At 38.0% G+C, this 13,016-nt stretch overlaps 1 protein-coding gene across 5 annotated transcripts in view; it reads left to right on the forward strand.

Annotated features, from left to right (window-relative positions):
* Nucleotides 1-13,016, forward strand: part of sky (GTPase-activating protein skywalker) — a 162,298-nt gene that overhangs the window by 82,182 nt on the left and 67,100 nt on the right. For 4 of the 5 annotated variants that reach the window (XM_090376626.1, XM_090376653.1, XM_090376643.1 and 1 more), the window contains exon 8: nt 2,166-2,345. The exons of the other annotated variant lie outside the window; for it this stretch is intronic. In XM_090376626.1, coding sequence (XP_090232752.1) covers nt 2,166-2,345 — 180 coding nt within the window. The remainder of the gene's footprint in view (nt 1-2,165; nt 2,346-13,016) is intronic. 5 annotated transcript variants of the gene reach the window in all.

The raw sequence follows: 13,016 nt of genomic DNA on the forward strand, positions 1-13,016 counted from the left end.
AAGTGTAACGTAGTGGGGTGTACACAGTCAGCAAGCAGTTGAGGATAGCGGAGACCAATGATATGTTGTTCCACATGCGCCAGGGGATTCAAGTTCCTGCCAGTGAAACATGCCCCACACCATACAACTGCCTCCACCGACCTGCATGATACTATGCATGATGGATGAAGAGCCTCATGTTGTTTGCCAAATCCGTACACAACCATCCACGGTATGGAGTAAATAAGTGACTCATCCGACCGTCTTCTAATGTCCAACTTGAATGCTATTTGCACCAGGAGAGTCCTTTATGCTGATGAACCTTGGTTAGGAGAGGATGCCGTAGGGGTCATCTGCTGGTAAAGCCCATACGTGTGAGCGTGCAATGCATGGTCATGCCGATATTGTTCTGGGTTGGCCCATGTTGTATTGGATAATCAACTTTTCAACAGTGCTGCACCTCAGTACTCTTCAGTCGCGACGCTCACCTCTAACATCAACCTTTTGCTGACCTTTGCAGTTTTGCTGTCGCGTTGTTGTTTGACCATTTTGATGCCAGTCCTGGTACACTTTAACAATGACGACTGTCAAACACCCCACCAGTTCAGCTGTTTGGGAAATCGAGGCACCAGCTCGTCAAGCTCCCACAATCTGTCCTTTATCAAAGTCCGATAAATCCTTCCTTTTATCCATCATGCTCGGAATTTTACTACCTACTGAACCACTGACACCTTATCTATGCTACGGAAGTCGACTAACTGCATACCCCGTACCTCACGTGGTCAAGGGTTGCATTTGGTTTTCATAAGGGTGGTCATAATTCAGTGATCACTCAGTGTATAAGCTTGCTTTCTTGCTTCATTTGCTACTTCTACTACTATACAGATAAATAGTTGTCTAATAAAAAAATCAGAATCTCTTTTAATGGGGATTTTAACTCCAGATATTGACTGGAACTTATAGGTTGGACATATACAGAGTAGAAAGACTTTTCTGGATTTCTTACAGGGCTGGCACGTGAGGCAAAACCTTAAGTGCCTAATTCATATTGTATCTTAACACACACATATATATCCAGTAGCGCATCTAACAGCACCTATTTTACATGGTGAATGTGGCAAGTGCCTCACTTGCACACCCTTAGCACCCGTCGTGATTTATTAGATGACATGCTGTCTACACCACCATGTTATAGAGGCAAAATTTGCAGTAGCGAAACATTTATTGGGTGTGTTGGATGACTGTTTTTTGCATTACCATATTTGAGAGGCAACAAGATCACTTGATCTTGTTGCCTCTCAAATATGCATTTCACTTGATCTGATTATCAGCAGTGTCACTTCGTGCATTAGGAATCTTCAGCTAAAGGAAACAATAAGTGGCATTGACCTTGATGTATTGCTGTGGGATCTGCTTAATGATGTAATTACTGTCAAAAATGAAGAGGAGGGATTTCCCCCTTCCTCCCCGTTATCATTTTTGGTAATGGGGAAGAAGGGAGAAGATTGTCATTGGTGATTCACTTGAGTCCTGATCTTATTGCTTGTACTTGATGTGACATATATGCTGCACAATCTCTTGCTCTACTTGCATTTTGGTGTATTTGTTTGCTAGATGTAACTTTAAACCAGAAATTAGCATACTTTTGGATGAACTTGAGTCTCTGAAAAAGTGAGTGCATGCTCTCAGTTTTTTTTTTTTAATGTGTGTAATTTGCATTTCACTGTAGTGACCATTTCACATCTAACCATGTGATTGTATAATTTTGTAGGTTTTCTTGCAGCCATTGTAGGCAATACTTAGGATTCCTAATGCCTAGGGGTTTCTGTATATTAAAGTATGCTGGTTGTTCTTATGTGTTCTTATTTGTATATTCTTTAGCAGTTTCAGCCAGTATCACACTGTAATCTATTAATGATACACTTCTCTACTATGGCCTCTTTAACCTAATTTTAATTACTAAAACTGTCAAGTTTTAGTAACATTACTTATGTTTTAGTTAAAGCTTAAAAAAAATTACAATTAATAAAGATGGGTATTTTTGCTTTACTTTAACAGTTCACATCCTCTGCCATAAGGTATTTGAATTTTGTTTCAGGTAATTGTGATTTGAAATTCAGAATTTTGTAATTTAATTTATGAAAAATATAATAAATAAATGAAACATAATATGCATATAAAATTAGGTGGCCTATGGTATTCGTGGTTTTAGCACCAAACTCGTCAGCCAGCAATTACTGAAAGCGGAAATTGTACTCAAAAGCCAGATGAGTGCCCATGAACGTGCAGGTTCTCTTGATAGATTTCCAAAATCAAATTCTGCTTTTCACTTGCATTTGACATCATCTTCAATTGCTGTGAAAGAGGTATCCATTTTTAACTTATGTTTCATATGAGATATATTTGTAAAAGTTTTTATAAATAAAATTGCACTTGAATTTTTTTTTAATGATGATTTTATTTATTTCATTCATTTTTCTTACACAATTATAACAGCCCTAGTGCCACTAAGGTCCCTTCAAGCTGAACTCTGTTTTGGTAACAATACAGTATTTTTTCCTGCATTCATAGTGGAGCAAAACATGATCAAAAATAAGGCAATATTTTTTTTAAAGGCTTTAGCACTTTTCTGTGATGCCATTATTTAATTATATTCTCACAATTAACATGTAAGCACTAGTGCAAGAAATGTCAGAAGCTGTGCAGCAAAATGCAGTCTTATATGTGCACTCATCTAGTACGCATGTGAAAACAGGTATTTTAATTTTGTTTCCTGAAGTGAAAAAGCATGTGATACAGAGAAAAAGTGTTTACTGAAATTTGAACCTTCTGCATTTTTTTAGCTTCTTTTGGAGACTGAATAATTTAATGCTTTCAATTCTGATGTTCTATAAGCTTGCTTTTTGCATCATTTGCCATTACTAATACTAATTTCCATAAACAAGCAAGAAACTGTTCTTGTTTTACATCAGTAATCCAGCTTCTAGAGGAAGTTCCTGGGAATAAGAAAAGAATTTTTCTTAAAAAAAATCGGATGGTTAAATTTCAAAAGTTAAATATAGACTCAGCATATATTTGCAGATTAAATGGTTTAGTGATTGATACCCAGAGGCGGAAAAGAGAATTTGATTCACAGAGGTATATTCAGTAAATTAAATAAAATTGCAGTTGATGTCAGCATTTCAGATATTCTTGGGATTCCATTCTTAAGACAAGTTAATACAAAGAGAAAAAAAAAAGGTGAAACTAAGAATGTATGCATAGTGAGTTAATGTCGGTTTCTACATTTCTAAAACTTTTAACTAATAACATACACTTTTAAAATCTTAGAAAAACATTTTGGGTTGTCATTTATTAATACTATCTTGCATTAAGTTTAAATGCAAGTTAAGGAGGAAATTTATGCTATTCAAGCTTATGTTATAACAAGTAACTTAGTTGTAGAGGTGACTGGTCTCTTCTGAGACAGGTTGTAAACAGGACTTGAATAATAACCTACCATAATTGGATATGGATATTTTATATCCATATCCAGTTGTGTTTAAGCCCTGATGATAAGGCTTAGGCTTGATGATATTAAGCTCTATGTTCGGGGGAGCCAAACAGGGAGTAATACTCTTGATCTGATTGCAGTAGTGATTCTTCATGCATTAAGAATCTGCAGATAAAGGAACCACTGGGTGCCAGTGATCACAGTGGGCTGATGTGAGATTTACTCAGAGGTAACTACCATCAGGGGTAAAGGGAAGGGTTTTTGCTTTTGTAAAGGTGACTATGGTGGTTAGAGACTGTTTTAAAATTCTATACAGTGGGACCACTGATGATGGTACCAACAGCAAATTCTAAATGAGAAGAATTAAAAGAACTAATCTTGGAAGCTACTAGGCTTTTCATACCAACTAAGAAATATTGTTCAAGGTTTAGTCCTAAATGGATGTCAGATGAACTAATGAGACATGTGGCAGAGAAGAAAAATGCGTGGGATACATATAAATTAACAGGTGACACGGAAGCCTATGTAGATATAAGCTGGTCTGTAATCAAGTCACGAAGGAGGTTAGTCAGGTAAAGGCAGATTACAAGAAATCTTTGGCAAAGGATGCAAAGAAAAACAACAGAGTTCTTTACTTATGTAAACTCTGGAAGGAAGGGAATGAATCAGATTGATCCACTTGATATCGACGGTTCAGCTGTTGATGATCCTGTTCGGGTAGCTAACAAACTGAATGAGCATTTTGCATCAACATTTACACATGAGAAATTATTCGGGGAGGGGAATGCCAGAGGTGTATTTAAATTCTGGCAGTGAGCTAAATGATTTTGTAATAACTGAGAGTAAAGTGGAGTAGAAATTGTTGAAAAGAAACATAAGAAAAGCACCTGGGGCAGATAGGATCTATCCAGTTATATTAAAGGAGGCAGCAAAGGAAGTAAGCAAACATTTAGTCATAATTACGAGAGCTTCCTTGGACTCAGGGGAGGTCCCCATTGTCTGGAAATGTGCAAATGTGACCCAATTCACAAAGGAGGATCAGAGGTTTACACAAGTAATTACAGAACTGTAGTTCCAATGCAATTTATTAGCCTGATTGAGAGGGAAGGAGCAAAACCTGTCCAATGAAATTATTTTATTGACTTATAAAAAAATAAAAGGATTTTCTTGTGAAAGTGCCACCCAAACTTATCTTAAATAGATTATTATTATAATTAGCGATATGGATGGAGAACTTCAAGATCCATAATAGAGAGAGAGAGAGAGAGAGAGAGAGAGAGAGAGAGAGAGAGAGAGAGAGAGAGAGAGAGAGTGTTTATTTAGACTGGAATACATTTAAGATATAGACTAAGAAAAAGGAAAACCACATTTTATATTGGGATGTTTAAGGATCAAAAATTCAATGGAAAGGAGGCAGTTTGCATTGGAATGCAGTGGGGAGCATCAGCAAACTTTATCTCCCTTGGATACCATAATTATGGAAAAAGTAATGTCTTTATTGAATAGCATGTCTCCTAAGTAGCTAGAAACTTAAAGAATTGTGGTATCCAGCATTACTTCAAGATCAGTAGGAAAATCTACCATTGAACATTGAAATATTTGATTTTGATTTATTGGGGAACAATTCAGAAAAGGTTGTAATTTTGATATTAAGTGATAAGTCAATCCAAACATTTGAAAGAAGTTAGCAAAAATTAGTAAGGATTTGCTGATGTTGTTATTATGAGTACTGATATTTACTTCAATAATAAATATGTTATAATTTGTTATAATGGGAATTTTAAATCATGTAGAGTGGGAATCAAAGAGAAAAACAGCACAGCTGACAAAAGTGCATCCCAACAGAAATAATTTCTTTGATCACAGTGTTCAGTTGCCGACCAGGCTAGCCGGTTGAGTAAAGTGCCTGCTTGGCAACCCAAAGGTCGCACGTTCGAATCTCGCCTCGGGCTTGGATATTAAAATGGTGCCATACTATCCGATTGGATCTCATGGACACGATACACGAAGGAAGCAGGAAAAAAACTGGTTCCTTCATGTATTGCTCACATCATACGATTAAAAAAAAAAGTTCAATTTGAAGAACAAGTACAGAGCTTAAGAGAGATACTTTGATATGAAAAGAATTTCACCATTTATATCAAAAAAATCATTTAAGCAAACCAAAGGAGTAGATGGTCCAAACAGCATGGAAAGCACAGATGGGTGTAAATAGACCAAACAGGCTGTTCATCTTCATTGATGACATTAGTTGCAAGAAAGATAGCTTCAAATAGGTCCTTTATTTTCATGTTGGAAGTAGTTTTCTCCAATATTTTCTTTTTCATAATTTATGAAAAAGCAACATTTACAAAGATTCGATTTTGAAAAACAATTTATGTGGGAATACTGTAGCTAATAAGTCAGTGTATAAATACAGAGTTATGTATACCATATGCTTAAATCTATGATGATTCAAATGAAAATGAGGTTTCAGTTATCTGATTTAAATTATGTATTGTTATAAATGTAAATTTAGGCATTGGTTTTAATGCTTCTGCTGGACAGTAGGGCATACTGGTTGTCGTGTGTGAGGGGAGTCATGCACAGCAGAGTGATAATATGCCATTCACAATGATAGCTATGTGCAAGTTAGTGCAATATAATGTCCTTCAAATTTTTATAGCAGAAGGCATATCTCCATCAGAAATTCACTGGATTATGGGTCTACATTGACAACTTAAATTATACATGAAAAACCTCAAACCTTTAAGTAGGATTGTTAATCTCTCAACACTCAATCGTGAATGATTATAATATGAACTTACCCCCCCATGTATTGTCATAAATGAATCAAGTTAAAATAATTATTAATTAAGATAAGCATGCCTTCAACTCTCATATCGCATCAAGGGATTCGGAAAGAATCATGGAAAGACGGCAGCCACAAACCTCCAAAAACCAACCAACACCACAAGCCATCATGAGAGTAGTTAGTAGTAGTGGCATGTGATGCAAGACAGCAAGTGTATGAGCTTATGCAGAATCAGCCAAAAAAAAAAAAAAAAATCACACCATTCCCTCCAAATGCCTGTCCAGTTCCTCCTTAAATTTATTTAACCTATCAACTTCCATAACGACAGATGGAAGTTTGTTCCATCTGTCGTTATGGAAGTTGGCAACGAGGTTGTTCCAGCAATTAACCACCCGCTGGCTAAAGGCAAATTTCTGCACATCTATTCTACATCTGTCTTTTCTTAATTTGAATTTATGCCCCCTTAGGTTCATAATCAGAACAAGTGGAAGGATCCCATCAGAATTCAGCATGCTCAATCCATTCAAGGCCTTATACACCTCAATCAGATCACCGTGCAGGTGCCTAGTCTCCAGCCACTGCAATTTGCAGAACTTAAGTCTCTCTTGGTAAGAGGATCCCTTCATTCCCCCCACCAATCTTGTTGCCCTTCTCTGTACACACTCAAGCAAATCTACATCCTTTCTAAAATGAGGCCTACAGACCCGTATGCAGTACTCGAGGCATGGCCTGACCATTGCCTTATACAGTGGGACAATCACATTCTTTTCCCTGCTAGCAAAATTCCTATATATCATTAACAAAACCCCATGACCTGCCCTAGCAGCTGTCTGTCTGCATTGCTTAGAAAACTTCATATCTGACTGCACAATTACTCCCAGGTCTTTTTCGTTTTCTACGACCTTAAGTGTAGTACCACACAGTTGGTACTTTTCTCTGGGGTTACTTCTACCCATATGCATACTTTGCATTTGTCAAGGTTAAACTTCAGTTGCACTTCTTAGCCCATCTGCCCAAATTATCTAGATCCTGTTGCAGTAGCACACTGTCATTAACAACACTGCCAACCTTTGTATCATCTGCAAACTTCGACACTAAGCCTGATATACCTTCATCAATATCATTGATAAATATACAAAACAACAGAGGACCCAACACCGAACCCTGTGGGACTCCACTAATAACATTAGTCCACGAAGCCAAAATGGACTGGAGGCAACTAATGAATGCTGCCAACAAACAGGCATATCAGATCGCCCTATCCAACCGCCTTGAGACACTGGTCGTGTCCGAGGATATAAATGAAGAAGAAAAGCAGATCTCTGATGCCATCCTGGAATGTGCCAAGCCCCTATGCCCACCTGCCTGATGCCGAACACAACCATGGATATCAGACGAGTGCCTCGACCTCGTGGACAAACGGAAACAGGCAAAATTGGTCAACTTTGAACGGAACCGGCAGTTAAACTGAGAAGTCCGACAGAGGATGAAAGCGGAGAGAGAAGCATACTGGAACCAAGTGGCAGACGATCTTGAAGAGGCAACATCCAATCATGAGTATCGCACTCTCTACCGTACCCTTAGATGTCTGAGTGGAAAGATCAAATTGACTAGTGACAACATCAAGAATGCTGATAGGACCTTCGTGCAATCACCGTCCGAACGCCTGCAACGGTGGAGTGAATTCTTTAAAGCATTGTATAATCACGACCCACCTCAGGGACCACCAGCAACCGCACCACCGATCGATCTCTCTGAGGTCTCCATGGTCGATGTCGAGCCTACAGTAGAAGAAGTGAAAGCAGCCATACAATCCCTAAAGAATGGCAGGGCACCAGGAGTGGACCAAGTCACCACAGAAGCGATCAGAGCCGGGGGAGATGTACTGCTTCGTCGACTACACTCACTCCTCAAAACCATCTGGTGCACTGAACAAATTCCGCTAACATGGAGGAAAGCCATTACTGTGCCAATCCACAAGAAAGGTGATAATCGAGATTGTAAGAACTACCATGGCATTAGTCTCCTTTCCACCATCGGAAAGGTCCTTATGAAGATCATTCAGTCAAGGCTGCAAAAACATCGCGAGGAAACCAGTCGAGAAGAAAAGGCAGGATTTAGACCCGGGCGAGGATGCTGTGATCAAATCTTCGCCATCCGTCAACTGATGGAGGAGAGGATCCGGTGTGGACAGCGAACCGTCATTGTTTTTATTGACTTTAAGTCTGCTTTCGACTGTGTCCACCGGCTCGCCTTATGGAAATTGCTAGAGGTCGAACACATACCTCGAAAAGTCATCACACTCCTCCAAACTGCATAAAATGGTTTACCTAGCCAGGTGCGCATCCAGAACAATTTATCTGAGGAATTTACCATCCAAACTGGAGTCTGCCAAGGAGACGTGGCCTCCCCATTGCTTTTTAGTATCATGGTCGACGCCATTATGAGGCAAGCATTCAGGAACAGACGGGGTATACAATATGGCAAGGATCACTATGTGACTGACTTGATGTTTGCCGACGATAGTACTATCTTTGCCGGAAACAACGCTGAAGCCACCGACATCCTCTACGACATTGCCCGCATTGCCTGGCCATGTGGGCTCAAGATCAATGCTGATAAGACAAAGGCCCTGACAACAGATGGGTCGCAAGCCATCATCTATCTCGAAGGTGTCCAGATCGAGCAAGTGCAGGACTTTAAATACCTTGGGTCGCTGGTCCAGGAGAAGAAAGTTGCATCCACCCTGGAGATCCACAGCAGAATTGGACAGGCGGCCACTGCGTTCGCCTCGCTCAAATGGTGTCTGTGGAAGAGGACCAACATTTCCTCAAAGACTAAAATCCGACTCTTCCAGACTTTGATCCTGCCCATTCTCCTTTATGGATTGGAAACATGGATTTGTCTCAAGCTAGATTCAAACAAACTTGAGGTATTCCAAATGCGATGCCTGCAGCAGATCCTGGGAATCTCACTTCACAACCACATCACTAATGATACCATCCGCGCCAGATGCCAACAGCAACCAACCATCGCCGACCAAATCCAGAAGCAAAGGCTTAGATGGTTTGGCCACGTATGTAGAATGGGCGCGAATAGAATACCATCCACACTCCTTTGGAGACAACAACCCACCCAATGGAGCATTCAACAGACCACGCCTATTAAAACGTGGGCCAAGCAAGTGGAAAATGACCTGAAGAACTGACGTCTCGACCTTAATCAGGCCAGGACTGATGCCATGGATCGTAACGCATGGAAGAACATCACAGAGCAAGTCCGAAACACTGCGGCACCTACAGCAGCGTACTGGTTGCGTGGCCAACCGTCTCCTCCAGCCGCCAGCTAAGGACCAAAGAAGAAGTCCACGAAGAGCAGCAGCCATTAATTACCACCCTCTCTCTTCTCCCACTCAACCATCCGTTTATCTATTGTAGCAACTTACCCTTAATACTGCTCCAATTTGTACAATAGTCTTCCATGTGCAACAGTGTCAAAAGCTTTCCTGAAATCCAAATATATGATATCAAAATTATTTTTTGCATCCAGTTCCTTTGTAACCACATCATAATATCCTATCAAATTTGTCAGACAAGACTTTCCCTTAACAAATCCATGCTGTGTCTGAATTATTGCTGCAGTTTTGTCTAGATGATCCTGCAATTCATCTTTAAATTTACCCGGAAACTAACATTATACTTATTTTACCCAGTTAAACTAACTGGTCTCTAATTACTTGTGTCACCCTTTGATCCCCCTTTGTGAATTGGGTATACATTTGCACATCTCCAGTCCGTGGGGACCTCCCCTGAGTCCAAGGATGCTCTCATAATTATGGCTAAGGGTTTGCTTAGTTGCTTTGCCGCCTCCTTTAATATAACTGGATAGATCCCACCATCCCAGGTGCCTTATGTTTAACTTCAACAATTTCTCCCCCACTTTGCTCTGTTATTACAAAATCATTAAGCACCCTGCTACAATTTGATAACCTTCTGCCATTTTCAAACCTTAATAACTCCTCATGTGTGAATGTAGATGCAAAATACTCATTCAGTTTGTTTGCTATCTGAGCAGGATCATCAACAGTCGAACCATCGATATCAAGTGGACCAATCAAATTCATCCCCTTCGTTTTAGAGTTTATATAAGTAAAGAAATCCTTGCTGTTTTTCTTAGCATCTTTTGCCAGAGATTTCTCGTAATCTGTCTTTGCCTGCCTAACCTCCTTTGTGATCTGATTACAGACTAGCTTATATCTGCCATAGGCTTCTGAGTCGCTTGATAATTTATATGCATCGCATGCATTTTTCTTCTGTCACGAGTCTCATTAGTTCATTTGATAACCATTTAGGCCTAAACCTAAGAATTGAAAAACAATTGTCACGAAATTCTAAAAACTAAGACACAAATAAATTAATTCACAAGTTAAACTTTAAAATCGTTATTTAACTTCTTTTAAGAGACCACCTTATTCGGTTTGTTACCGTGTTCACAAGAAGTACAAAAGTGATTCGCGAATGATATCCCCCGTTTTATATCAAATTAATGACATCTGACACGAGATTATTTATATAAACGAATGTATGAATTGCTAATCATGCATGTGCGTAAGTGTCCATGAGTCCCAAATATTATAAGGTCTGCATATATTAATAGAATTAACATTTAATCTCATTTCTAATGTCTTGGCAATTAATAATTTAAAATATTCACGCTGTGTATTAAGAACCTTGGATTCATTAAAGAGAAACGCATGTCCATCAGTGATTGCATGAAACGCAAGCTCAGATGCACCCGTCCTACCTGCTCAAACTGATGCCAAATGCTGCTGTATCCTTACCAAAAGTAAATTTTGGGTCAAGCCAATATAAGTAAATTGCACCCACCACAAAAAATATTGTAAACAATATTGTGGGCTTCCATGGAACTACATATGCCCTATATTTCAAGATAGCATGGAGCTTACTCATGGGTTGTGAAACAATCTTAAATTCAGTGTTCTTTAATATATTAATAAATTGTCTATACCAATGTTGTATATAAGGAACTTTAATAAAATGTTTGTGATCTGCCCTGTCATTTGTTGTACTCATCTCCAATTTATATTTCGTCTGTTGACTAATCTGCATAATGGTACCTAATGAATAACCCCTATTTAAAAATCTTTTTGTCAGTTCCGTAAGCTCATCCAATAAAGATTCTTGAGTAGAGATGTATCTATATGCATTATGAAACTGGTTAAAAATAATGCTCCATTTATATGTAATAGGGTGATAGCTCGAACGGTACAAAATTTTTCAGTATTCGCTGACTTCCTATAAATTTTATAAAATATGTTTTCATTAATTCTGATTAAAGTAAAATTTAGAGAAAATTTCTGGATTTGTGATGTGGGATTTCCATTTCTAGAGTGAACTTAAGTCGAGTATGAATGTTATTAAATGTATCCAGGATCTTCTGTATTATTAGTAATTTATTAGTTATTTATTAGTAATAATTAAGATATCATCAAGATATCTACCGTAGAATGTTATATTAGGGAGATGTGGTGTTAAGTATAACTGCTCGATCTTATTTAGATAAATTTCATCCACTAATCCACTCAAGCTAAGTCTCATTGGTAACCCGAATATCTGCTTGTAAATTTTATCTTGGAAATTAATATAATTGGTTTGTACAAGAAATTTAATCAAATAAAAAAAATATTTCATTTCTGGGTAAATTTGACATGTTTAAACAGATTGTCTGATCATTGATAAGGTCCTACGTCAAGGACATATTCTACATGTACATTGGTGTACAAGGAAACAGCATCTAAAGAGAATAATTTGTCATCTCCATTTAGCGTTTTTTCTTTTAATTGGTTGAATAAAGTCTCTGAATTCTTTAAACTAAACTTTAATGTTACATGCAAAGGTTTAATAATGTAAACAACTGTATGTCATACCCACAAGTATGTGATATGGAAAATCATTGTGATTGAAAGAAGAAAAATTGTGGTGAATGTTTTTCTCAGGAGTTCCCCCTCACCCAGGACAGTCTCATAGTTGTCTTGGAAGAAAATGACCTGATAGACATACTTGATCATCATAGTGGATTACTGTATCACAGTTAGTATTGTGACCAAGGAAATAGATATCAGTCATGACTCTGCCTATTTCATCCATGAGAGAATACAGTAAGGAAGGTCTCTACAAAGTGGATTCCCAGGTGTCTGAACAAGGAACAGAAATGTTTGCAAATTGAATTGTCTGCAGCATGTAACATGATGTGAAGAAAGGAAATCATTTCTTGGATCACACAGTTATTGTAGAACATGTTGGATAGACAACTTGTATAATCAAGACCCACTAATATTGTCATAATCAGACAAATACTAACTTATTGTGATTTTCTCTTGTAGAGGAAATCTACAAGAGAGGATTTAATTTTTTAAATCAAATAAAAAAATAAATTATTAAATAAAATATATAAAATATTATAAAAAGAAACGTATTTTAAAAGATTTGGGAGCATTAGTAGAGGCATATGATGAAAGAAAGCAAGCTTATGCAGCATCAGCCAAAAAAAAAAAAAAAAAACCACCCTCCCATTTCACCCTACATTTGTTCCAAATTGCCTGTCCAGCTCAGCCTTAAATTTATTTAGACTAACAACTTCCACAACAAAAGATGGAAGTCTGTTCCACCAATCAACTACCTGCTGGCTAAAGGCAAATTTCCACACATCTATTCTACAACTGTCTTTCCT

Source organism: Mastigoproctus giganteus, chromosome 1, assembly GCF_048544385.1.
Source record: "Mastigoproctus giganteus isolate SK-2022 chromosome 1, ASM4854438v1, whole genome shotgun sequence".
Taxonomy (NCBI): Eukaryota; Metazoa; Arthropoda; class Arachnida; order Uropygi; family Thelyphonidae; genus Mastigoproctus; species Mastigoproctus giganteus.